General features: G+C 37.4%; 1 protein-coding gene across 1 annotated transcript in view; it reads right to left on the bottom strand.

The window, feature by feature from the left end:
- Nucleotides 1-513: 513 nt before the first annotated feature.
- The window catches only part of ext1b (exostosin glycosyltransferase 1b), a 132,868-nt gene continuing 105,918 nt past the window's right edge, over nt 514-27,463 (bottom strand). The window contains exons 3-11 of the mRNA XM_088929644.1: nt 26,847-26,954; nt 23,748-23,867; nt 21,108-21,240; nt 20,347-20,465; nt 18,730-18,825; nt 15,011-15,100; nt 9,224-9,384; nt 7,494-7,665; nt 514-5,824 (exon numbers count right to left, since the gene is read on the bottom strand). Of these exons, the coding sequence (XP_088785770.1) occupies nt 5,639-5,824; nt 7,494-7,665; nt 9,224-9,384; nt 15,011-15,100; nt 18,730-18,825; nt 20,347-20,465; nt 21,108-21,240; nt 23,748-23,867; nt 26,847-26,954 (1,185 nt within the window). The 3' untranslated portion in view covers nt 514-5,638. The remainder of the gene's footprint in view (nt 5,825-7,493; nt 7,666-9,223; nt 9,385-15,010; nt 15,101-18,729; nt 18,826-20,346; nt 20,466-21,107; nt 21,241-23,747; nt 23,868-26,846; nt 26,955-27,463) is intronic.

Raw genomic sequence — 27,463 nt, 5'->3', positions numbered from 1 at the left:
TAAATACTGTAATCAAAACCACTCAGGATTGAACAGATTTATGGCCTTCAACCTACTGATGTATGAAATACAATACTCTGGAGACTGGGAATTACTTTGGTTTCCCTTCATTGTCTATGTGGCAGATGTGGTATTCCGTGGTCCAAAAACGTGAATCATGAATTTAAAAATAAACGTCAGCCGAACCGTTTCCCAAGTAATTCCTGCTCTTCGTTGTAAGGAACAATTTTTCAGCAGTGTCCGGGTCCCTGTTATTACCCAACCGTTCAAATACATTTGAAGGAACATTGTAACATCATGTAGATGAGATGTATTATAGAGAACAGTTAGTAAAGTATAACAGAAATCTGTTTTGGCATGAAAGTAGGGTAATACCTTAGTAATTATCAGGCTAAAGCATCACCAGGGTACGCAAGTAAGCTGAGCTTTTAAAACAATGGTCCTCAACTCACATTATCTTGAAAGGAAGAATCCCAAAGGTTACCAAACAGAAGACAACATATCACATCGTTTTATCAAATATGATTTATTTTTTTAAAAATCATTCTTACAAAATTGTCATTTGTCTAATTCTTAATTCTCTCTCTATAAAAGTCAACAGAATCCTTGTTAATTACAGGGGAGATGGGGGTTGAAATAAAAATATAAAATACAGTTTGTGAGATAACTCATTATAAATAGTCAAACAAAATCATGCATGTCTGGATGTCTGTACTGTAGAAACGAGAAAACCTTCCCACAGAAAGGTAGGAATGTCAGTTACCAATGTAGCAATAGCTCCAGTGTTAGACAAGGTAAACTAAGGAAAGGTTTAAAAGTCTTAGTGGGGGGGAAACAACCACAAATTCCCAAACTGCTTAGTGAAAATTGCACTAAGCACCTGCTTAAGACTAGAAAGCATAGTGGCTCATATTAAAGGCACATCCACACTGTTCAGAAATACAAGTTCTGAGATATGTAAATGGTCTTTTGTCAGTATTTTGTGCAGGCACGCGAGACGGCTATCCTAGAAAGAGAAAGAAGGTTCACGCTTTGAATTTTGCTATTGAGCACAAACCACTGTACATGTAATATTTGATGGTCCTGAAACATTCCTTTTCGTATGCAAATTGTTCTTTAAATGATAAATAGTATTGCTGCGTATGTTTTTAAATAGCCAAGTACAGAGCTCACTTGCATTTTGACCTTTTGCATGGTTGTCATGCTGTCGTTTTATAGCATGTTTAGAGAAAGTGATGCTACACACACTAGGGAGAGTATTTGGTCTGGTGTCGAAGTATTTGGCAGAATACTTTTACTGCATATGCATTCTGAATTCTTTGATAATAACCAAGCACCACATTTGTAAAACTGCTTTGACTGTTATATTCATCCTTTGAAATACTGATTGCTTGCCAGGTTTAACAACTGTTCTTTGTAAGGCAGACAACAGTGTTTGCCTTCTGCAGTTGTTTTGCACAGCAACCAGAACTAACAATTAGAGATAAGCTGATATAAAAAGAACAGAGAAAAATCAAGGTCCAGAAAATGTAGCCACCACCGTCGATTTTAGTGGATATATTCATTCAGTAGCCTCTGCAACTAACAATGCACTTGTGTCTTTAACAGAGCCAACATGAAAAACAAAATATGAACAGTTATGAGTTTATACAGGCATGTGGCAAAGGGTACAGGTCAGTTCATGGAGAACAGACACCAATGCTGATTTGTTGTAGACTACATAGCTACTTTGTGGAAGATTTACCTATGCTTTCCTTACTAGCATTCTGATGAGAACACACACACACACAGAAAGTTATTTAGCAGAGTTCATTAATCTGCAGGACAAAGTCTTTGGTGGCACTACCTAGGAAACTATCTTCGATGGAGAACCTAGAAGCTGTATAGTTTTCAGATGAAGCAAAAAGAAGGTCTATGGCTTTGTAATATCTTTCTCACTCTCCGTTAGCATGTAATTACACCGTTATTTTTAACCTCCGTGGGGGACCTTTTGAAAAGATGTGGCAACCTCATGGGAAAAAAAAAACTGTGGCAACATATTAAAAAACTTTTCAAAAATGTACATCTTATACAAAATAAGGTATGCTTTTTTGCATTAGAATTTTTTACCCCCCATCTATGTATTCCCACAATGGTTTTTTAAGCATTCGGAAACTATACACAATTGTTTTTCTGTGTCAAAATAAATATACAAGTTTATGTACAATATGACAAGGCCTGCTGTAGCTTTTCTAATTTGGTTATACAATGAATTACAACGCAGGGGTGACATTTTCTATATGAGATGATCAAAACATTTTTAAAAATTAATGCATTAAAGATATAAAAGGCTTGATATTAATTAAAATAAGGTGATTTAAAGGAGATCCACACTTCAACTTTAACCAGAAGTGAGCCATTAAAATGGATTGCAGAGCTTCAAACTCTAATCCGTTTTAGACGAACCATGTTCATTAGTAATCCACTCTGCTATATCTACACCAATTCAGTCTGCTCAGTTATATCCCAACATTGAAATCTGTTATTTGAAACACCTATAAACATCTCTCAAATTCACAAAGATCTTCAGCTTTTATAAAAATATATGGCATTAGTTTAGTAATGAAGAATACAGGACAACGTCCTGAGTTTCTTGTCCAGATAAACAATGTATTTATAAAATCAGACTCAAGTGGTTTGATTGGTTTATGCTGATCTCTAACTTAAAATAAAAAAACATCTTTAAATAGAGCTTTTTTTACTTAATTTGAGGAGAAATGCACAGTGAGGAGGAATATTATAGTTTTATTTTGGGGAAAAAATGTTTTTATAATAGTTGTGATAAATACATATATACAGTATATTTTTTGAGTGCCAGAAAATGGTTATCTGAAGTTCTGTTCTTCCTTTTAATTTATGAGTTTAAACCTTGGTTATATTAATACCATGTGTCCAATCATATCTACAGATGAATAAAACAATGAAAACAAATCTTTACTATTCTAGAGAAGTAAAAAAAAATCATTCAAATTATATTGAATTAGGTTATGAAAACCACAGTTGGCTGCAGTTTCTTCTTTGGCTCACCACTGATTAAAATAAAGTTCAGTCACCTTTACTAAAGGCCACTTGAACAGCACTCCTTCAAGTCATCAGACATTCAAGTACCTGTAAAGCAAAGGCTAACATAGCCCCCACTCTTAAAAAATAGAACTTTTAGTAAAGATTATAACAAGGAACTACCCTTGTCAGAGCACCATTCCCTTGAAATGAATGAACAAAACACAAGAACCCACAAGCACAAGTGTATGCAGAGACGTGAAACGACTCGTGATCCAAGATGAAGACTTAGAGCTCATTCCTCTCTAGTGCATATTTACAGGCATGGTTTTTAAACTGCAAATGTCTGAGGGCAGGGAGTTGTGGTCATAAAATTACCTGCTGTGAGTGCACTTTGCTTTCAGTGCAGGTATTACAAGCTCTCAATAACAGTTAAGGGCCATTTTCTACCGGGACTTACAAAATCAATGTATGATTTAACTTAACTATCACGGTTTTTAACTTCCGCTTCGAAATCATATTTCTGAAGCTAGGCTTTAAAAAAAAAAGTGTAGGTTCAGCATACATCCAGTACCCTGGCAAATTTAAACATCCCCAAACAATGGATTTGTCTTCTGCATGACACAAAGGATGAAACTGCTAGACACTGCTGTGTTTATGACCACTCTCTCTTGTGCTTGGTGTTGTGCCAAATAGTATTTCCTCAAGGATACATTAAAATGGCAGGACTGGACATAAAATAACACTGTACATAAACTCTGGAATTTGGTGCGTACTGTCTTGATCTAGTCTCTTTTATGAAATGATTTATAATGATAACGGTAAAAAAATAACAAAAAAAAAATCGAGAGGACTACATGAAATAGACTATCTTCAGCATGTAGTTCCCAGTTTGAGAAAATATTAATTGGAATATGTGAGCAAATTATGATGATCTCCTTTATCCTTTCATCCACAGAACTACCACCAGCTTCTTTGGATGAATCTGCTCACAGTCTAATTAATTCAGAGCCAGAAACTCAACTACTGCATTACATTATCATAGGCTGCCCATGCAGTACCTGTCACTGTTCACATTGGGAAATGCTATTTAAGCATACTTATTCACAAATGGATATAGCCCTACACAAAGGCTTTCCTCCAATTTTTCTGCTATGGTTGTTACCTATGATGGATACACTACTTTTCTCAGGATTTCAAAATCCTTTCAGTTCTCCGTTTGATACCTGAGCTTGCTACCCAGAAGAAGTTGTGATGTGCTTCTATTTTTATGTATGAAACCTTAAATCTAGAAAATTTCTCCTTTGCCCCTGTACAAAGAGTCAAAGATGTGTGCATGTTTTTACTGTACAACGCAACTAACAGACTTGAACAATGTTTTCCAATTTTTATTTCCTTCTTCTCATTTGTGAGCTGCTAGAATCATTTTCTATAAGAAAAACATAACAAAAACTGAAAATGATCCAAGATGTACTCCAGTTTAAAGGCTATGATGAATATGTTCTTTCATTTTTCCACACTTGAAAGTCTTTAAAATTTTAAAATTAGAGATGATCAACAAAGACAGAACCCCCCCCAACTCCTTCTTCATTTAATAAAGACCTCTCATTATCGTTCATTTATAGAAGACAGCAGAGAAGGAAAAGTTAAATCCCTTTTGTGTTGGCATGGCTACACAGTTCAAATTATTTCTTACAGTTTATACATTAAAAGATAACATTTCCAATTCCTTCCCTCCCGCTATTAGAATATGATATAGATTACTCTGTACCATTTTTTAATTCATCAGAAAAATGTCCTCATGTCAGCATTGAAATGGGCAACCAAATGAAAAGTGAATTTAATTTAATACACAGATTTTCTAAAGTGAAAAATACTTTAAAAATGTGATGGCCAATTCTGGCACTACCCTTAATGAACTGAGATATGACACAGATTATTCATAAACCTTTAGTGTTGGGAATACCAATTCCAAAACAAGGTGATCAAGCAAACGATGAGAAATAAGGAAAGGATTCTGCCAAGGTTTTGGTTATGTTTTCATTTCTTTGTCCACATACACTTTCATCACCTTGCTCTCCTTCTTGCTTTTTGCTCTATAGGCACATTAAACGCATGATTTCCACAGAAGCTGACTTCCCTTCGCAAAAATCAAGACTGACTCGAGTGGGAATAGTGCTTGGAAAAAAAAATGGATAATCAAACCAAAAACAAAACAAAAAGGGATAATCAAACCAAAAAAAAAACAAACAAACAAAAAAAAAAGGAGGTCTCTTCGGACTATCTGCCTTCCTTAAATAATAAAATCTGCATAGTTGAAGAACAGGGGCGCAGGGTGGCGAGGCCTGGGGAGGTGGAAGAGATCATTTTTGAATGCCAACACCACGACCTCCCTCCGATTCAATGCTTCTGCTTGTCCAGGGCCGCAGAGCAAGCTGGTCCGGCTGCACACAGGAAACGTCCAGCCGGTTTCCATGGTGATGGGCGCAGTCTTCTTGGGGTGCCACAATGCCAGAGGATGACGATGCTGCTCAGAGACCCCATGTGGTCTCCCTCCCCCCCTTCCTCCCTCCCCCCCAGCCCCACGGTGCAGAGCTCATTAGAGTCTCTCTATGTCCCTGTACTTCTTGCGCAGTATGGACACCTGGTCTTTGAAGAGGACTGGGTCCAGCCTCATCTGGGAGTGGATGAGGGGCATGGTGCCAAACCAGTTGGCGAATTTGTTCATGCAGGTCTGCCGCTGAGCAAAGTGGTCCGGGTCGGCCCAGCGAGAGGCTCGGGAGGACTGCGAGGACAGGAGGAGAAGGAAGAGTGGTTAAGGTCCCGGGATCGAACAGGTACAATACCGGGTACTACGAAATACCAAGCATAGTCTCCTTCCATCCATTTTCAAACTGCTTCTTCCAATTTTGGATTGCAGGGGGCTGGCAAGCAGCGGGCACAAGGCAGGATACACACTGACAGACATGCACACACTCGTACCAGGGCCCCATTTCCTCAAAAGCCAATTAACCTTCCAGTTTTAGGACAACCAGAGCACCTGGAAGAAACCCACGCAAAGGTGGGGAGAACGGATAAACTCAGTGCAGGTAGTATCCAGAATAGAAACCCAGGGGTCAGTGCTGTGAGGCAGTGTTAACCATGCACCACCGTACTGCCCTCTACTATAGTATCACACTATAGATACTATAGCAACTATAGTATCACATTTTGTGGAGACAGAAAATGACCCTAAACCAATCTTTATCTCCCAAATGGCATCACATTACCCTAAAAGTGTGAAAGAATATTTCTGAGTGGCATGTAAGAGAAAAGGCAGCGAAAATACTAGGTCTTCTTGGTGCAAAGTTAAGGTGCAAGGGACTACAGAAAGTGCCCTGGAAAAGCTGCTAATTCAAAAAAATGTCTTACAGAAAAAGGAGTTAATATTCATAAGGTTTCTAAAAGCTTGATATGCTCAGGAAAAAATATAGGACAACCTTGTGATGTCACCATGGATATCTGACAATACACTGTTTAAAATAACTAAGTTATGTTCCCTATGGAACACAGAACAAATGCTAGACTTGCTGTTGTGTATGCTTTTATTTTCCCTCAAGGATGACAGAACGGTATACTTATTCTAATTCTAAGTGACATGAAAAAAAATGCTTTAGTCACAGTGCCTTTGACTTGCTTCCTTTTAATGCACTACAAAATTACATTCTGCGGTGTTTCTGGATGTTGATTTTCTTTTTCTTTATAGATAAAAAGATGCTGTTAAGAACTGAATGGCCAATATTTCTGTGATAACAAAAGTTAAGGAACCATCACAAAGATAGTAATCCCTTTAAGACATATTCACGATCATGAGGAACAAATGGGAACACTCTGTGATGTACTTTTCTTGGGAATATTAAGTCTATAACCACATAAAAATTAGATCGACTCAAAATGGTCGATATTGCCCAGGCCTATATGCTGCTGCCTCAAAGCACACCAAAATCAACCTTGGATCTGGTAAGGTTAACAGGAATACATAGAATTAAATCAAATTTATTATTCCAAAATGTATCCCAGTCAAGTACACAGTAGTAAGTGGAGCTGCAGGTTATTAGGGACTTTTGTTGCCGGTGAATAAATACACATCTTAATGCAAAACTCCTATGAAGTGTCATCGCTTCTCATTTTATCAACTGTGGGGTGTGGAAATATACCACTTCTGAAAGGGCTTGCCAAACATGTCTGGGAGAAAAACATGGACATAACATCATGCAAGCTTCAAAAGTGAGTCCAGATCACCGCCCGGTATTGCTCATTCTGATCTTTTTTGGTGGCCAATTTCAAAAGCTTTCTTGAAAATGAAACAGACTGGCCCTTTTGCTACAAAATAGCCTATGCTGTTTTTCAAAGTGATATCTGGGCCGATGTTCATCGGCCTGTAGCTCTCCCTTCTACAACGAACACTCCATTACCTGTCCCATCATGGTTTCCTTATACTGCTTCTTCTGTGTCACCTTAATTGGCGGTAGTTTGGTGACAGCCGACACAAGGAAATTCATCAGGATGTCCTCACAGTTGGCCAGTTGGTCCACCATGGTTTTCAGACTGGCAGGTAGGTAATTTGTATACAAGTAGTGGTAGTATCTAAAGTGAAACACCAAGAGGAATTTTTAAGATGGCTTAAATCAAAATAAAATAAAAAATCACAAGAGTTCAAGCATTCTAAGTTTACGAGTGACCTGCTCAAAATGTGACATTTCCTGTGGTGTTGATAAGACAAGAAAAGATATCAGATATCAGTGCGTGCACTTCCACTATAAGTCCATTTATTTCAAGTCAAACTATCCTGCTTTTGTGTTGTGCTTAGCTGTAAATGCCTCCTTTTTATAAAATGAACCTGTCTTCTTGGGAATTCTAAAAAAGGAGTTTTCTGAATTTCCTCAACAGTGAATGCTGGGGAAAGTAATAAACAGAAATAAACACAAGACAACATGAGATCAAGGTGTAGGGGCACAGGAATGTAACCATCTCTAGCTTGTGAGTTTGTATCCATAAATACCTTCATATTATAGTTTTCCTATAGTCGTTTCTTGTTAGGCAGTGCCTGTTTAATTAACCTTGGCAGGAGTTCAGTGAATATACTATAAAACTTGCAAGAAAGAAGAGAGGTCTCAGGTTACTTTCTTATAAGAAGACATCCAGAGTTTGACCTCTCTGAAACCCTACAATCCTGAGATGAGAAACAGTGTAATGAACACACAAACACCCACTTGCGCAGAATACAAATAAAAAAATGCTGAGATTTTTTTCTAAAGGAAGCTAGGGTTGCTAGGTCACGTAGAGCTAGTTATGTTTATTTTGCACATGCATTAACTGTTAAACCTAAGAAAAACTTTTTGCAATGGTACTTTGTGTTTAGTCTCCAGAAGTAATTGGGAGACTTCCTCTGACAAATATTTTAAGAAGTACGAACTTTATCAAAAGGCTGACTATGTATAACACAAATGATCTACATAAACTTTTTATTGCTATTAAATCTGAAGGAATTTGACTAGTTTATATAGAGAGCAGCATGCATTTATATTCATTGTATGGGGGAGCATCTATAACTGCTCTAGAGATTCTCTATACAGACTAGAAAACTTGCAAATCGCCAGTTTGTCAAAGGAAATATATATTGAAAACAAAGTTCTGTAACAGCACACTCAGACTGTATGCATCTCACAAAAGCATAACAGAAACAAGCTCTGAAACAGTTCAGGATGTTAACCTGATTCTGAGTGCAAACAGTGTTTCTAACAGCTCCAATGGCTTGTTCTGGGGTGAAACACTGAGTGCAGCTGGGCTACAACAGCTAAAGAAATGTATTAATTAAATTGATTAAATAAGTACAATTTGGCTGCACTTTTACCGCCTTATAAAGTTTCACTCTAACTGGTGCATAATAATCTGCTGTTTTCAAAATATAAAACAGCATCACAAGCTTTGCACATGATTAGACAGGAAGAAGCTTGGAAAGCATTCTTGGCTTGAAACATATCAAGAGGAAAAAGCCTTAAATATAAGATGGAAATACCTTTATAAAAATAAACACTGCATTGTTCTAGTCAGGATATTATAAACTCTTTCTTCTCCGGCAAGACAAAGGGTTGAGGCAGGGTGCTTCAGGCAGTGTTATAAATCCAGACGGCTACATTCTTACCTGTGGTATATAGCAGCTCCAGTCAAAACCATGGAGTAGTCATTTGTCCACTTGGAGGTGTAACCCCACCTCTCCTTGTTGCTATCCCAGAAGTGACTCCGGGCAGGGTATCCCACAATCCTCTCTGGGAAACTCTGCCAGACGGTGAAGGCAAAGTCCACCTACAAAAGCATGGCATATGTCAAAAATGTCATGTTATGGTTTGAAGCTTCAAAATCCCCCTCCCCCCCTTTAAAAAATCACAAATGCATGGTCAGACTCTTGTAATGCCATTTTTGTCTTCCGAATCTTACGGAATTGCTTGATGAGGACAGATTTATTGACCTTGGAAAGAGAAGCTCATCATTCCCATTTGAGCTGAATTATTTCTGATATATTATACTTTTCCGAATTCAGGCTAAAAGGTATAAACTTATTGATAGAAGGTCAGAGTACACCTATTGTTGCTGTAAAAGATGGGACCTTTTATAATGACAAATTTCTTTCCAGTTGGTCAAGTGCTAAAATATGCACCTGCGTTGTCTGCCTATGCAAACTTTTACCACTAGTTACCAAGCTGTCATGTGTTTTGGCTCCAGAACAGAACTGCTCCAACATTAAGTAAGGAGTCTTTGGACAGACGACCAAGTGTTGTCACCACTGAAAACAGGACACAAGCAAGTAGCGGCTGTGCTGTCACTTCACCAAACTAGTACACTCTGTATGGCCAGCTTCACATTGAAAACAGTGATGTGAATGAAATTAATAAATGCAGAAACAAGTACGTTATTTGATGCATTCCCTTAAAACTAAGTTCTCTTTACTGTCTATTTTTCCTACTTGAGGCAGCAAAAGGGTGTCATCTCTGCTCTGAATTAAAATTGCATCTTCTCTAGCTAGGAGAAGAGATTAAAAATGTAAACAATAAAGTATAAGATTTTATTCTATTCTAACATTTTATCAGTTTCACATTCTGTACTTTAAACATTTTCAGGACCTGCTCTTTACCTCCAAAAGAGCAGTATTTCATGCTACTTTCTCACATGCAGAGATATTACAAAGTTAGAAATTAGTTTCAGGATAATTGACGTTTGAAATCTGAAACTTCAATTCACTATGTATTAATGTGAAAATATTAATATATGATCACATACTGTAACTCACACAAATAATTGGTTCTACTTCTCAATTTAACACATAGATATATTCTCTGGCAGACAACTACCACCTACAGCTTAGTCAGGATTCTACAGTACAGAATCCGGACTACAAAAACACCAGATTTTCACAAGCTTTTTAACACTCCCTTACATGTTTCACCTAAAACGTCTAATGTATGGGAACTACACAAAAAGCAGCAGCACGTGGTTTAATTGTGTTTCAAACAAAACGTCATTAACAGTTAACAATAAAAAATTAGTAACTCTATTCTGTAAGGCTAGACATTTGTAAGTGATGACCTTTATCAGGATTCAGCAAGAAAACATATTCCGTAATAAAACCCTGGTTTCCAACAGACAAACAACTGCTAAGGAATCCAAAATTTCCAGGTTGGAATAACTTTTAAAAAGCACAGTTAAGTACAAGTCAGATTTGGAATGATGTAAAAAAAACATCTATATTGACTGCAGTGTTAAAGTAAGCTATAAAGACATTTCATTTCCATGAACTATTTTATCACATACACATTAAAATGTGAAGCATTTACAAAACAGCATTATACTGGATAAATGAAGATTGTTTTACATATGCAGTATTAACTTACACAAACACATATGTAGATACAGAAGTATATCTATAACTGCCTTATACATTGGCTTATCAAGGCAGAGATTCAAACTACTTTCAAGCATTTTTTTAAAGCAACAGGTTATCTCTTTCATCAAGGCATAACAAAAAAATAGATCTATCACACACTAGAGACTTGCCCATTCTTATTGCAGCATTAAAAACCTCAGAGAATATCAAACTGAGTCCTGGCTACACAACAATCCAAGGACATACTTAAGACACATGTTGCATACGGACACAAAAACTTCTTTTTAGCCTGGAGCACAGTGCAAATCGGGGAGGGGTTGTACGGATTGGGCTCAGTGGTGAGACTGAATAAATGTTATTTCATTAAAAAATACAATTTATTTTAAACCCCACCAATCTGGATTTGCCATAAACTATTTAATCAAACTCACCACTGAGATCCCCTGCTCTAGCCTGGGAGAAATGAAGGTGAGATGAAGACTCAACACAATGAAATGTGAAATGCCAAGCTAGGTTGCTTATTTTCCTACAGTGCAAAAAAGCAGCTCTTCAAGGAAGGTGCAGAAGCTTTTGAAGGCTGCTGTGATGTCCTACCTAATTTGATTTAAAATACAGTTAAATGTGGGCGAAAGGGCACAAAGTTAAAAAAGGAAACTTTAATTTAATAAAGATACCAGGTAATGAAATGAAACAAGTCTAGCTTAATTACTTTTTAAAGCACAAATTGCTTACAAATTGCAAAAAGATGAATATGTTCTTATGACAGAATTCTGACATACACATAGGTTGCACATGTACAGTATAAACACTTTCAAGATTTATGATGCTAGGAGAGCCAATGTGGTAATCTCAAACCACGCTGTTTAAGCTTTGTGGTCGTGCAAGTCAGGAAGGGCTTCTGATGTATGCCAAGTAAATAACATAAGACATCCAAATTAAACAAAATAACAAAATAACCAAACATCCAAAAGATGGATAGCCCTCTCAGCTGCCTGGTCTGAAAACTGTCCTTTCAAATGACTCAACTCTAAACTTAATTTCTTTGTACAAAGGAAAAATACCAGGAAAAAACACCCAGGGATGACGACGTTCTCGAAATTCTGAAATGGTTATGTGAATTACAAGACCTGTTCTCCAATGGGAAAGTAAGAAAAAAGTAAAAGTTACAATTTGGAAGCTGTGCTCTTCAGGGGGAATCTTTAAAGAACTATGACCCTCTTGCTGAATTTGATCCCATGCCGTCTTTCCTTGCAGATACCCCCAGATGTCCCGTTTAATTGAAAAGACAACTGCATCTTTTCTGAAGCCCAAAATCTTCAAATTCATTCTAACAGAATCTTTTCGTTTCTCTTGCTTCTTCGAATCGGAGTAAACATATCTGAGGAACGGATTTCATTGATTTTATATCTTTGTGTTGCATAACGGACCATCATTTAAAACAAAGACAGCATTCTAAATATGCTGTACTTGACTCGTATTGCTGTGGAATATAGGAACTGCACTACAAAATTAAGAGGGAGACTAAGCAGAATGTTACTACCCTGCTGGTATTATACAGATTTGAATTACTTTCTGTAATGAGATGAAGCCAAATACGTTTGGCAACCCAACACCCTGAAGGAGGAAAGTGTTAATAGCGGAAGCTATGTCTAATTAGCCAGTAGCATGGCACTGATCCCCTATTTTCTCTTTAGCAATGTTTCCTGAATACATTATTTAACAAGCTGATGAATAAGTTATTCAGACATACTGTTGTGACACTGATGTGAAACTGTATTCTACGACAAGTCAGAGGGGAAAAAAGGTCCAAAGATCCTCACTTTGGAAGAAAGCTGTTGCTGTCGGATTTTTGATTATTTTACCACAATAATTTCACCACATAACATCAATTTTTACAAATAAGTGTTAACCAATAAAACTGGTAAAAGGAATCATTCAATCCCAGAGGAAGCGTACATAATGATTGAAGTAAAATTCTCTGCAAATGGATAAATATATTTGGTACTTAAGTTACTGGTTTAAGTTTGGCATTCATTCCAAATAAACATTTAAATACTGTTTTTTAATTAAAACATATAAAATGCTTTAACAGAGCACATGCAAAATATGATTGTTACAAGGAAACAATACACTGAAGACAGACACTGATGAAGCCCTCAAAGGTAAAAATAAATCGTATTTCCTAGTTCCAGCAAGCATTTCAAATGTTCAACAGCCCTTAACCAGAGTTTACATAAGTCCCTGTAATGGGGAAAATGCTGAGGCTTCTCATGCCTGTCTGAGTTATCTTGACAAAGAGCATGGAAAAGGAAACCAGGAAAGCAAGCTATGTAAAGTCTTTGTGTAGCCTGATCTTGTTTACTCAAGTTTTGTCAACATGAAACAGTAGCATTCAGAACAGACTTTGTGACCAAATAAAGTAATAATATTTTCAGTTTTCTAGTATCAAAATACATGATACCAATGGAATACAATAAGAAAGTGAAGTTACATTCAAACATGTTAAACACAACTACAGTGTTTCTGGAGTTAACGTACTTTAAATCAACAGCTAAGTTAAAGGGGAAAAGTGTTCACATTTTCTAAGTCACATTTTATGCAGTCAGTGCCTGAAATTAACTTTTGTCATTAGAGAACATTTACTTGGGGGGCAAAATAGTAATGTGTAACAGAATCTGATGTAATATTATCAGGTTCTTGGGGATGGATAGATTTTCTTTTCATACTCATCAAAGCAACCCTAGAGGGACAGAGGTAGCTATGTTCCTAGTGATCTAGTGATGGTGTCACTTCAAACATTTCTATACAAGGATAAAAGACAAACACATTCTTTACACCATAGTACAAAGAAGCTTGTCTGACCTATTTTTGCTCGTACAGTACAGCTTTGGTTGTGGTATTTTGGAGTTCTGCCTTATTCGTTTGAAAGGAAAAAGAGAACTGGGACACTAGTTCCAACGAGGAGTGGTATGCCCTAAACTAGCATCCCATAAGAAACCTACAGTATGAACATATTTTTACCAAAAACCAAATATTTTCATTCATTTTTAAATAATCCAAATAAGAAATTTTAAATTCAACTCTGTATTAAAAGCATACTTAAAAGCGCAATCTCACTTTCATATTTAGAAACTATTAACATGATCCCATATCCAAAATGAGAAACAGTTAAGTCTGTAGTTAAGTCCAGTTACCAACTGCGTTTAGAAAAACTGTACAATATTTTCTGAGCATGTGAAACAGAAGTCTTTTATCTGGATGCCAATACCACAAAACCGAGCTCAGATCATTTAAATGAGTCACTCAAAAAAATCATACACAAAATCACCTCGCCAAATGAATTCAGTCCTTGCTATAAAAAGCAACAACAACAACACCACCACCATGTGCTGATCTGGTAGCAAAGCAACACTTCATTATGAAAGGATGTGATGTTCAGCAGCAGAATGTGTGTCTGCATGTGCTCAGTTTAGAAGTGGGTTTCCTTTAAAGACACTGCAGAAGAAAGACTCATTAGCACAAAGCTCCCTGTGAGAGACAGCTTGGCAGAGCTGCTGACAGTCCAGATACAGATAATCTCTTCTGTGAGTGACTTGAGACCAATGCTACATAGGTCAAAACAATAAATAAATAAGGTAAAATAAGAAGCAAGAATGTGTGAATGTGTTGATACCACTTTCTGAAGGGAACTCCTGGTTTAATACATTTCTCCAATCATTCTGGCAGGTACACTTACTACAGCAGCTCACAACTATAATTCAGCTTTCACCACACTCAGAAAAATGTAACCACACATCACCCTTTTTCCAACATCAAAAGCTGTCCTGTAGCAGTGGTATGAGGTAAATTGAGCATTATGCTTCTTATGCCTGTGAATTAAAATAAAATGAAGGCAACTCCTCATGTAAGGGATTTCTGGCAAATGTAAATAATCATTCCAGTCACATTTCAGTGATCATTAAAAACTCTCAAATTGACAGGCAAGGATAAACAAGAGAATGAACAAACTTTAAGCCCTCCCCATTTTCCACAGAAAAATGCAGCACTCACCTCTGTGGTAGAAAGCACTGTATCTTCATCAAGGCTCAGCACAGCATCGGTGATTATAGTTTCATAGGGCTGGAAACGACTGCTCATTACCTGCAATGAGACAGACTATAGAATTACTACATAAAATACAGCTGGGAAAGAAGTAACAGACGAAATAAACATCAATCCTTTTTCACTTCTGTGAAAAAAAAACATTCTTTTACAAATGTAATGGACTTGAGAAGGCATGGACATTTAGCCCACTGTGTTCAGCTCTAGCCATGAAAGCATTATAGGCAACGGAGTTACTGACTCTTGGGCCATTAGATCTTTAAAGCTAAGCAAGACTGGAGCCTACCTGGTACAGTGAGGACTAGAATGTCAGACCCCTAAAGCTACTATAAGTGGTATTGATGGAACAACAGATGAACTTCTGAACCAGAAATTTCCAAACCAGTGCTCTAGTATGGTGACAGGGCACACTCAGCTGTAGGAGGTGCTGTAATCCAGATAAAGAGTTTCAGCCAAAGTTCTGACTTCATGGTCATTAAAGATCCGACAGCACTTTTTAAAAACAGCAGGGGTGTTAACCCCCAGGGTCCTGGTTAAATTTACACAAATGGTAGCAGGTAAACGGAAGAAAACCCCACATCCTCTGACTAACAAGACACCTGCCAAAAGTGCATGGATCTGGATTTCGTTGCATCATTATGCGTTAAGCACATTTTTGTGATGTTTCAAAAAGAATATTTTGTCATTCCGACCATTAGAAACGCACTTGAAAATCCAGTGCCACTTTTACAATATTTCCAGATGTGCTAAAACCAATGTTTAATATTCGAAACTCGCAAAAAAATTTTGCCTGACTCAACTCAGACAATCTATTTAGCGATCCCCAGTTTTGAATATGAAACTGTTGTGAGGGACATAAAGCAAAAGTATTCCACATAAGCTTGCCTTTTCTGCAGCTGCAGCAAAGGTACAAATCTATCCACTTAACATTCAAAAGGATATTTAAAGAGCAGCTCTTAGCTTTTGTTGATTTCCTTGAGGATAAGCCCAACACCCACATGCACATGAATACATTCTGATGGTGTTTTTTTTTCATTCTTTTGAAACCAACTCACTGCATTGAAGGTCGTTCCCTCACAACAGGTATTTTGCTCTTTTTAAACCTATTGATTATGAAATAGCACTAAGACACAAAAGGCACACCAGCCAACACATGATGTTAAAAGTCAAAATGCAGACGGGTCAGGTTTTTGTTTTTCTGGCTTTGTTTTTGACAACCAGTAGCACTATGCAGAAAGGACTAACCACAGAAGTTATGCTTCTTCAAAAAAAGGAGAAGCCGATATTCTACGTCAACAAAACAGGGTCAATTCTAGTTTAAAAAACTAAGACGGGACATGCAAAATAGACCCAAACTGAATGGTGTGCAATTGATTTAAATGAATGCAAATCTGTGTGGTAAACAAAAACGAAACATTTGGCCTGTGTGCTGCAGAACAGGAAATCAAAATTGCATGCATGCTTGAAGGAAAAGTATTGGAATACTGCTGAAATCTTGCACTTTGCTGGGCACCTGTCTTATTCTATCACAGACTACCTCCATGTGAACATTCAGGTATGTACCAAGCATGTTTCCATAATATCTCTGTTGTCAATGAAATCTCACATTGCTTGAGCAGACCTTGAGTACCACAAGCTGAGGAAAGAGCAGATAAAAGTCAAGGTTTTTAATCCTCTGAAGAATACTTTAAGAGTACACAGGACAGGTATCCACATTACAAAATGCAATTAGTTTTCAGAAATCACCCGTTTACCCTAACAACAGGAGAGATGACTACCAGAGTTTCCATGGCAACCAAGGCACAGAACTGTATGCCAATTAGATGGAGCCAAAACTGGTTTGGTTTCAAACTAGATTTGACTTTCAGCTCTAGTCTCAAAAGTCCTTCTGAAATTGAGCTCCAAATCCATTTTCTCAGGCATGAAAACACAAAACAAACACCATGGAACATCAAGGCAATCTGCAGGTTTACAATTAGATAAATAATTCAATAATATAAAAAAATTCAAGAGCAAGAGGAAGCCTGAGTGATCATAACCAAGCAATACAGTCTTGTCAAAACACCTATTGTGCTAGAGTCAGAGATTTATATGGTGAAGTTCCTCAAGCATTAATCAGTCCCTGATGAAAAACAAATAATCTAATTTTACTGTTTTTACTGAAGAATGATAAATCATTTATTGAGCAAAGATAATTGTTAGTCCCGTAAAAATAAGCTTTTCACACCTGAGCCTGACTAATTTAATTAATACGTTAATTTAATTACTGGAAAAACAGCATTTTAGATATCCAATAATAGTATCATATCATTCATAGCATAATAGCAAAAACATTTTTGCTATTATGCTATGAATGACATGGTACTAAGGGACAATATTAAGGGACTTTTCACATTAACATAGGCAATTTCCATGTAATATTTGTCCATGAAATACTCAACATAACAATGACTAACTTTTGACAACTTTTAGGCATTGCACAAAACTATGCTGTAATCATACCTTCAGACAGTCATAAATCAATTTCTCTGAATATATTTATTCCCAATCTGTTTAAACTGGAAAGAAGTATGAATTTTGAGCTCCCTGCTTTCATCTACATTGTCAATTGTGATTTAAACACCTTGCATTTTGTTGAATGAAAACCTACTGTAAATGAATCATCAACATCACACAAAGGACTACTTGGCCTGAAAGAAATAGTTCAATACATTACTGCAAATGCACTACTTTCTCAAGGCACAGTCACAAGTGCAGGCGTTTTGGCACAACAAGAACCATTTTTTTTGCATGAGTTTTGTTAAAACAATAACTGCTTGTGAACAAAATGTGATATAGCTGTATTAATAGAAGACAACACCTCCTCAGCTTTTCCCGTTTCGAGTTTAAATAAAGCTATTATATAAGAAACAGAACACTGATCACTTGGTGGCAAGATACCAGACACCAAGGAAATACTCTTTCTAGCAGAAAACCTGTTTTTACTGTGCAATGTGTTCCTTGTGTCTCAAATTTCTTAATCCTAAAACCAACTGGAAAAATCAAAAGTTCAAAGGGAGACTCACCTTCCTCTATTTTCTGCAAAGATTGTAAAACAGACTGGCTTAATTTATGCTTTAAAGAGAGTATTTTTTGGATAGCTACAGAGCTTGACTTAGAGGAACTACTATTCTGACTCAAAGAAAACTGGAATTCTGTTACTCAATTAAGAAATATCAAAAAGGCATTAAAAAGTGCTTTAGAGATATGGTCTCAGAACTGTCTTAAGCGTCCAGCAGTTGGTGTATGCTGCTTACTCCCCATAAGTAAACAATTAGCCCACATCAGAAAAGTCGTGCAGTGCACGTTCAAGACAAACGTCCTATTTTGTCTTGTGGGAGACTATGGATTAAGAACAGCAACCCCTATTGCTTCCATTTCAATGGGTGACTGACCCAGCCTGCATCACTCAAATGCTCGTACAGCTCTTTGTGGTTTAGCCTTCAGGAAAGCATTTTTTTTCCCCAAAAAAAGACATGGCAGAAAAAAATCTTTTTTTCTTGAAATTTTAGATAATTTAAATAAAACTTTCAAAACAGAGGCCAGATAATGATAGGTGAATTCTGATAGTATCTGGGCATAAGAAGAGTAGTAAGGAAAACAATACAGTGGCTTTAGTGTTACTCTACCTTACTCTCTCCTTCAATCACGATGACGGGCACAGTCGTGGCTGGCCACCGGTGTTTAGCTGGTAACGGCTTATCACAGTTCCATAAAACAATTATCTGAAAAGGTAAAACAAAATAAAGACAAAAGAAAAGTGTCACTGTGGTTTTAAGACAGCCTATTAAAAAATGCAAAACACTGGAATTTGGTCAAAAGTACACCTTTTTCCTCTATAGTAACACTCATTTTTTTCATATAAAGCACCGCTGTTGCTATACATTGTTAGACACGTTGACCTTTTAACTACATGCTACTAATCATAATAAAAGTCAAACCAGCATGAAGGAATTATAAATACATATCATAAATAGAACTAATGGAAAACAATCATCAATTTCAAGCTTTTTATTTCTGGATTAAATAGCTATGTGGCGATGTCTTGAGCAGAAACAGATGTACCGACTCGATGTTGATATTATTGATAAATTAGATATATACCTGGTTATAACTATCAAGACATTAAAAACAGATGCTTTATCTAGTCCCTGACCACAGGTTAACTATAGATAAATATTAAGATCTGTCAACACAAAACAATAAGAAAAAAACAAACTATATAATAAAGTGGCTCAAAATTTCATAATAAATAAGGGTAATTTTCTAGTCTGACGAAAAGACCAATTTCCAGTTATCCAAATTAAGAGAATTAATATTCCAAATTCATTTTTTTCAGGATGGATTTCTGTTAAGTATGCTCATTTTGTTCAATTGCATTATTGTGCTTAATACATGCTTTTTCAAGCTTTGACATCAATTTGGATTTGACTTTAATGAATGTGTACCTATTTGGCTTCCCTGACACTTTTTCAGATGTGCAGAAATTACTACAAGAACAAGAAGACACCTGCCTTTTACTCTTGAGTGTTTCTCTTAACTGGTTCACATAAAACTGCTAACTACCCAACATGCTGATGTTCACAATTTAAAATGATTTCCACTTGCTTAAAGCTAACAGAATTGCTCCAATGGATTGGGACTTCAGCAAATTAAATACATTAAGAAAACAAATCAGCATTAGCCTTAATTAAATTATATCTCCCCTTTATCCTAGCGTATGGATTAGAAACACTCTGAAGAACATGTCTCTCCCAGTTTCACTAAATAAAGTGACTGGAGTTTGAAAAAAACAATGAATTTTAAAATATTGTGATTTGTAGCAGAAATACTTTCCTACTCTTAATATGTACAAGAAATGATCCTTCTTCATGTTTCTAAAGACATGAAGAAGGATCATTTCTTGTAATATTGAATCCTTTATTTGTTTTAGAGTGAAGTATCATTGCTCTTATTTGCTTTATCCATGAATACTTAATTTATCCATTAGATATCATATCCATTAATATATATCCAATGTCCATTAATACATAAGGTGTAAAAAAAGCAGGAACATCCTGTAGTTCTGGACATTTCTGAGTCCATGCACTGCATGGTGTCTTTGGAATAGCAACGGTGTATTCTTTGGTTTTGGTTAATAACCAGTATTAAATTGTAAGATCTTCACTCTAATCTGGTAGAACATGAAGAGAATAGAACAGATTTTCTGCCAACATGCATGGACAGCGGTCAGCTGGCTTTCTTACCTGGGCACAATACTGGGATTTGGCTACAGCCACCAGGAGCTTTAAGATTGGCTGAGACTGGGAGACCAGTGGAGTCACTGCATGGATGACAGCCGTAAACTTGGGGGATGGTTTTATACCTGTATCAAAGCCAGGGCAGTCCATGTTAATACATTCTTCTGAGCAGTTATTAACAGATGTAAATGTGTCCCAGGTACTGCTACAATGTTACATCAAAGGATAACGGATATTCTCATAATATTCTAAAACAAGGCACACAGGAAATAAATACAAACGGGCATGTTAGCCTTAATTAAGCCATTTGCAGCTGTTTCAGTATGGATGAATACATTTAGCTGTGAAAAGATGTGAAGGAGGCACAAGCATTCTGTCCACAATAGAATGTTATTACGGTGGCATTTCTCTCTTTCAACAAATGTGTAAAATATATGCAAGTTATGATACATACTGCAAGTCCAGGGTACTCAAAGAATCTTCCCCTACCAACTTCCTCCATTTTATCTCTTTATCACTGCTCTACCTCTTTTCGGCAAAACTAAAGCTGATGTTATCATGCACCTGTCTTGGAAGTCAGATGTGGATCATTTCAACACTGAAAAGGGCTATTGGCATGTGAACTGATTGCACTTTGGATTGCAAATTATTTGTATCCATTCCCTTGCATGTCAGGCAACTGTCTACATCAGTCTGGATTGTTATCTTCATTCCTAAAACAAAGAATGTTGTTTTAACTCTTGGCTCATCTGCTGGCCAGCACTCACCAAGACCAGCATAGTAAAAAGGGAAGTCTCCCAGATACGCAGAATACTGTGGCAGCACAAAGAGCCCTCCTGGATGACTGTTCCACATTAAGCTGTTCCGTGATATGTGCTTGAAAATTCTATCCCGGATGATCTGTGGGAAGACAACATATATATTAGGTTTCGGATCCCTAAAAATAAAATGTTCCGATTTTGCTGTTCTATGTTAAAACACAGAAGTGTCTTAGCAGGTCTGCAGGTTCAGAGAGAGAGAGAGCTTACAGATAAGTGTTTGAAGCCACAATGTTTTTTAACATTCATTTGAAAATATCACATTTACTTGATTGAAAAGCTGTAAGTAAAGAGAATTCATTTTTCCTGCACAGAAAGCAGAGCTAGTTAAGGAAACAATTAGATTAGTTTGAGCACTGTTGTATGATGCAGATTTCTTTACCTTTTGAAATGTATAACTAGGAAATGTTATCTTTAAATACAACGTCAAAAACTCTGAATAACTCTTTTCAGGTTCAGCATACATCAGACCAACACCTTCTGCTATAATACCTGAGAAACTTCTTTTTGACAACTGAAACTCGTATAAAAATGCCTAACAGCTGGAAATCCATCTGCACAGTAATTTTAAAAGAATGAAATAATTCCCATGATCAGAAACAATGCTGAACAGCACTATCTCACTGCTTCGATCAATTCAGATGCAAGGATGACATCAATTAAAAACCCTCCTTAACCGTACATTCAGAGCGAAATATGCAACTGTGGACAGAAAAAAACTTTAAAGACTATAATTCTGGGTAAAAAACCTAGAATTTATACACAATGCAGAAAAGTGTTCACAAGAAAGGTTTAAGTGACACCCTCTTGAAAACAAATGTGATAACCACTGAAGCGTATTATTCCAAGCAAGCACATTAGATGTACAAGTTTATTCTGTAAACATAAAACTGCATACGTTCATTTAAAACTAGAATGGTGGGTATATTTAGCATTTAAGAGAGACTTACTGATGTCAAAAAGAACATCTTTAAAATCTTTTATTTTAATATTTGATTACATGTGGCTTCATTAAAGCAAACTGCCTCTCCAGTTTCATTTTCCTTATTTACTATGAGCCCCAAGAAGCATCTCGTTAACATTTTTGTACAGTACCTTATCGAGTATTGGTGTCAGGTTTCGGACATTTCCATTTCCTTTAGGGCAGTGGTTCTCAAACTGTGGTACGCAGTACGCAGAGCGCCACCAGGCGGTACGCCATATGACCCTGGAACTTTGTTGTGTGCACTGAAAAACTGGGACGGGTTTTCATATTTTCAATTTTAATATAATAAGTTTGTGTTGAATACGCAGCTTATGTACTACGATACAGCGTGCGCTAATAATTGAGTGGAGACAAGAGTTGCGTGCTGACATGTATTGTGTGGAGAAAAAGCTGCTAAACAGCTCGACCTGCTGCCCCCTCCGAAAGACACAGTAACTCATAGAATTATTGATATGGCGGATGATGTCAAAAGTACGCTGATAGAGCACATTAAGATGAGCAATTTCACTGCAATTAGATGAGTCTATAAATGTCGTTGATTTGGCCAATTTGCACGTTTACATTCGATATGCGTTTGAGGGCATGTCCCATGAGGACTTTCTGTTCTGTAAGCCGCTACCAACAGGAACTACAGGAGAGCACATATTTCAGCTTCTGAATGAATTTATCGAAGAGAATGGCATCGACTGGATAAAATGCGTCGGAGTTTGTGCAGACGGTGCTAGAGCAATGACAAGCCGACACAGCGGTGTCGTTGCACGAATTAGAGAGGTTGCTCCAGAAATGAACTGCAGTATCCACCTCGAGGCCTTGGCCGTCAAGAAACTGCCTGACGATTTAAAATCTGTTGGACTCTGTTGTGAATTAAGTATCAAGGCTCGACCAAGAATCCACATCTGCTTTGCTCGACTAAACAGGCTCACCCCTCTCACTGCAATGGCGCCTTTTGGTTTATTTTTAATTGTTGTTGTCCCTTTTGTCGTTCTGTAAAGCGCTTTGAGAACCCACCTTTAAAGGCGCTATAGCAAATAAAGTTTATTATTATAATATTTATTATATGTGTATGTGTGAGTGTGTGTGCACGCGCGCTCATGTTGGTCATTGAGATTTTCTGGGGTTCCTATGAGAAGATGACTTGCAGGTGGTACTTGGATGCTTTGGTTTGATCAGGGGTGGTACTTGGTCCAAATAGTTTGAGAACTACTGCTTTAGGGAAATGAACATATTTATGACTCAACTAAATTAATACGTAACTGTTTTGAACAGGGATGATGATAAGCAGAATTGAAATGATTCAAAATAAACACTGGTTAATGTGCCTTATGTCATTTGCAGATAGTTCTTTATTGCCTTACAACTTATTACCCACCATAAATGGTTAAACTCTACCCATAAACATCAAGGTCTTTTTTCTCAAGGAGCTGCATGAATCTGGGGAATACATTTCATTTCTGATCTTGTAATAAGATCCTCTAGACTTCCTTACACCTTACACCTCTAAGCATTGGTTTCAGTTAGTTTTAAAGGCCAAGGGGAAATATGGTGATTACATGCATTTTGTGGCCAAATAAAAAGCTGTGAGCACTACACAGCCTTTTACTCACCTCTAATGTAGTCAATACAATCTTCTCCACCGAGGAAAAATAAGCCTCCCACAAGAGTTGTGTTTGCTGTCTAAGTGCTAAGATTTTGTCCTGATGGATGGACCTGACTGTTGATGGGATCTGTAAGACAAGGCATTAACAATGAGCAATCAATTGATATAGAAACGAAGACAGATTGGACGCATGTAGCAGTGGGTAGGAAAAGGGTGGTGATGTTCATTGAGCAAGGACTTGCACATTACTAAGAAATCTTTACCAGCCCTACCTGTGCTAAAACAGGGCATATATCTGGATAAAATTGAAGGAATCCTCTCCAATGACTATCTGCTTTCCCGCCCCAGGATAAAAGCCGCTCTGGTATCTAATTCGCAGCATACATAAGTAATCTGATAGCTCAACGCTGACAGTAGAAAGAGAGTATGATATAAGAAGTCAATTACATTACATTCCCAAGCATTCTTTTTTTCTGAGGTTAAGCACCAAAAAATTGAAGCTACAGAGTCATTTAGTTGAGTAGCTCAAATTCCCACCCAGTATAACAGTATTATGCACTTAAAGCTACAGGCATGATAAAGTATACGTGTACCCTGTAGAGCTGTTTAATGGGACTTACACACGTAACAGATTTAATACATAGAATTAAACTGTATATGAAAACTGAAATACTGTAAATAAAATATGTTCAGTACTGTAGTGTCACAGTATTTCAGTCACTGAAAATGATACACGTGCACATGTGTTGTACAGTATATACAAATTGATGAAACCAGGTATTTTTCTTACTAAGTAGCTACTAACAGACACGTAACTGGAAAAGGCAAATCTAAAATCTGGATGAGCAGTTATCCATTGTTAATTTTGTAAAAAAAAAACAGTAGTAGACAATGACTCATGTCACTGGCCAGGTGAGACGGACATTTTTTTTCTGGAAACACTAGTCGGCAGAAAAGTAGCTGAATTAATAGCAGGAAGCCTGCCAAATAGTCTCTTGATACTATTCCTACAGCCTGTCTCCGGCAATGGGGCTTATTAAAACATCCACACAGCTCCAAACAGGAAATGAGAAACTGTAACATAACAAAACATTTCCCTGGACGACCGCTCAGGCGTTGTGCCAGATGGGGAACAATGTTGGAAGCCACAGAGCAGGTCAAACCAACTTGGACCGACACGTTTGAGGCTGAATAAATGGACAAGGGACAATGTTTTTTTTAAAACTAAAAGCTGTTACTCCTCGATGGTCTCTGTGATTTTGGTCTCATCAAGGTCGTTTATGAAGTGCCGGACAAGTTCTATTTTCATTTCTGGATTTTTCGTTTTATAAAAAAAAATCTTTCCCTTGCTGCCCCCCCCTTTCAATTCCAGTAAAAAGAACACTAACCACTGGGAAAATGAACCAAAGAAACCAATACCAAGGTTAACTAGGGATTGTCTTAATGGCCATACCTTTTGAAACACTGTTGCTTTCTCCTGCAAAGTTGCTTTTGGAAAAGCCTTGGCAATATTCCCATAATCAATAATACAAGCACATGACAATTAGCTAAACCAACTAAAAGTCCAGTCTATTTCAAAGTAAATATACAATATAATCTATGCATATACTTCAATGTTTAACAATTACTTGCTAAATTCAATGTAAATGCAATAAAATGCAATGCATTCCCCCCTAGCTATTTATCCATCTATTTATGTATCACATACTGTTGCTTTGATTTAATGTGATTTTATACGACTCTTATGTTTTGCTGAAACAAAGAAATTTCCACAGAAGTGAACAATAAAGTATTTATCTATTCTAATAAACATAACCAGACCAAAGCCACATATTAACTGAACGTGGTGTTGCTTAAGCGATAAAGGAGCATTTTTATATACTGATGGAAAAAAGAAACACAACAGCTCCTCCTCCACACTCTGGCCCTCCCCTCTGCGTGGAACAGGCTGAAGAGTGACTCATCCATGAAGAGGACCTGACGCCACTGCTGACAAGTCCATCGCAGCCTCTGTCTGGCCCAAGCCAGTCGGGTGTGACATCTAGGAGGTGTAAGCAGAGGGCCTCTGACAGGTCACCTTGCTCTAAGGCCAGCAGCATGGAGCCTCACTGTCCTGTCACTGATGCGGGCATTGTGTCTGCCGGCAGTTTCAGCAGCAGTATGGGTGGCAGATCTGAAACAATCTCTCAGATGGACCAGTCTGATGTGTCGGTCCTGCTCTGGTGTGGTCACTCGAGGGCGACCGGATCTTGGCCATCTGTCCTGCCAGTCTGCTGAAACCTTCTCTGCAGTCGGGACACCATGGAGCAGCTTACTCGAAAGTGTCTGGCAACGCTGGCACATGACATGTCTGCCTGCAGCATGCCAATGGCCCTCTCCCTTGCTTCTGGTGACATTCGAGGCCTTATGGAATGCACAGAAAACTGACCAAGTGTGGCCATTTTCTTGCAGTGACCTAAGCTTTGAATTAAGGCCTTTTTAAAGATGACCTGATCAGGCACTGTTCCACCTGGACCTCGCTGGGTAAAAGTGCTCCTAACGAGCTTTTGTGTGATAGGCAAGTTGCAATGCTTCACTGCACAAGCTGTATTGCTGGTCAGAGGGCTTAAAACAAATTGACAACTTTCTGTGAAAGTACATTAGCTATGACTATAGTATTCTCATTCCAGAACAAACTTCGCTCCCACACAATTTTTTCAAAAAAGTTCCACGCAAGTACAGACCTCGATCTATTTTTTTCTCAGTTTGCACAACAAGCTTGCAAACAGCATACAAAAATACATTACCACAGGGGGCCCCTGTCGTGTGTGTGTGTTTTTTTTAACAAATAAAGAAAATGGAACTTGGCAGCTTTGCCCTGTGTTAGTGTTGCCTTTTATGTACAGCAGCTGAAATGTGTTACAGCTTAAAATGTAATTTAAGTGCAAAAAAGACCTCAGTTAAAACTTTCAAACACCAGCTCACATAGCAGACAAGAGCCTTCCTGTTACCAGGAATCCCTTGCAGAAAAAAAAGAAGGTGAACGTCTGTGCTCAGACAGCAATCATACACTTTCGCTGGGGCCTCAGCAGCCTGATTAGAACTGCAGCCCAGCTCAGCTCCTTACCTGCAGCAGCAATCTCTCGTCTCCTATGACAGCAGCTGTGTTCCAATCGATTACTTCTGAAAAAGGCAGCTCCCATCCGTTACTGAGTGTCACGGGGACACAGGCAGCCTGGAAGCCAAGCAGTACAATTTACATTTCTGTAAATTACTTTGACAACATGATCTTGTGGAAAAAAAATAACACTGAACGAAAATAGCATCAGCTAGGAACAAATAAAGGAGGGGGGAAACAACCCAGAAACAGGCCACTGAAGAACTTAGTGTTTTTTAATCATTTTTACTGCTGCTGAGTTTGGCAAATATAGGCTTTTGAATCTGAGTTGGGAGATCTCTAGTTTTACAGGAAGGGACCTCTAGAGTATAACTCTGATATATAAATACATTCATATAATAAGCCCCTAAGCTATTTTATACTTTAGATATAAAAATAGATGTGCAGTTGAACGTTGATTGAAATACATCAACAGCCTATAAAACATGTACTAGTTTTTTTTATCATTTGAATCGCATTATTACGTGGTATTAGAAATATGGAGCTAAAGTCATGTGATTTTATTAAAAAAAAAAACACCAGGTACTCAGTGTTCGGAACTCAAGATGAACACAGAATGCTGAAAT

The sequence above is a fragment of the Atractosteus spatula genome, chromosome 12, assembly GCF_055471065.1.
Source record: "Atractosteus spatula isolate fAtrSpa1 chromosome 12, fAtrSpa1.hap1, whole genome shotgun sequence".
Classification (NCBI taxonomy): domain Eukaryota; kingdom Metazoa; phylum Chordata; class Actinopteri; order Semionotiformes; family Lepisosteidae; genus Atractosteus; species Atractosteus spatula.
This window is presented reverse-complemented; position numbering and strand designations above follow the sequence as displayed.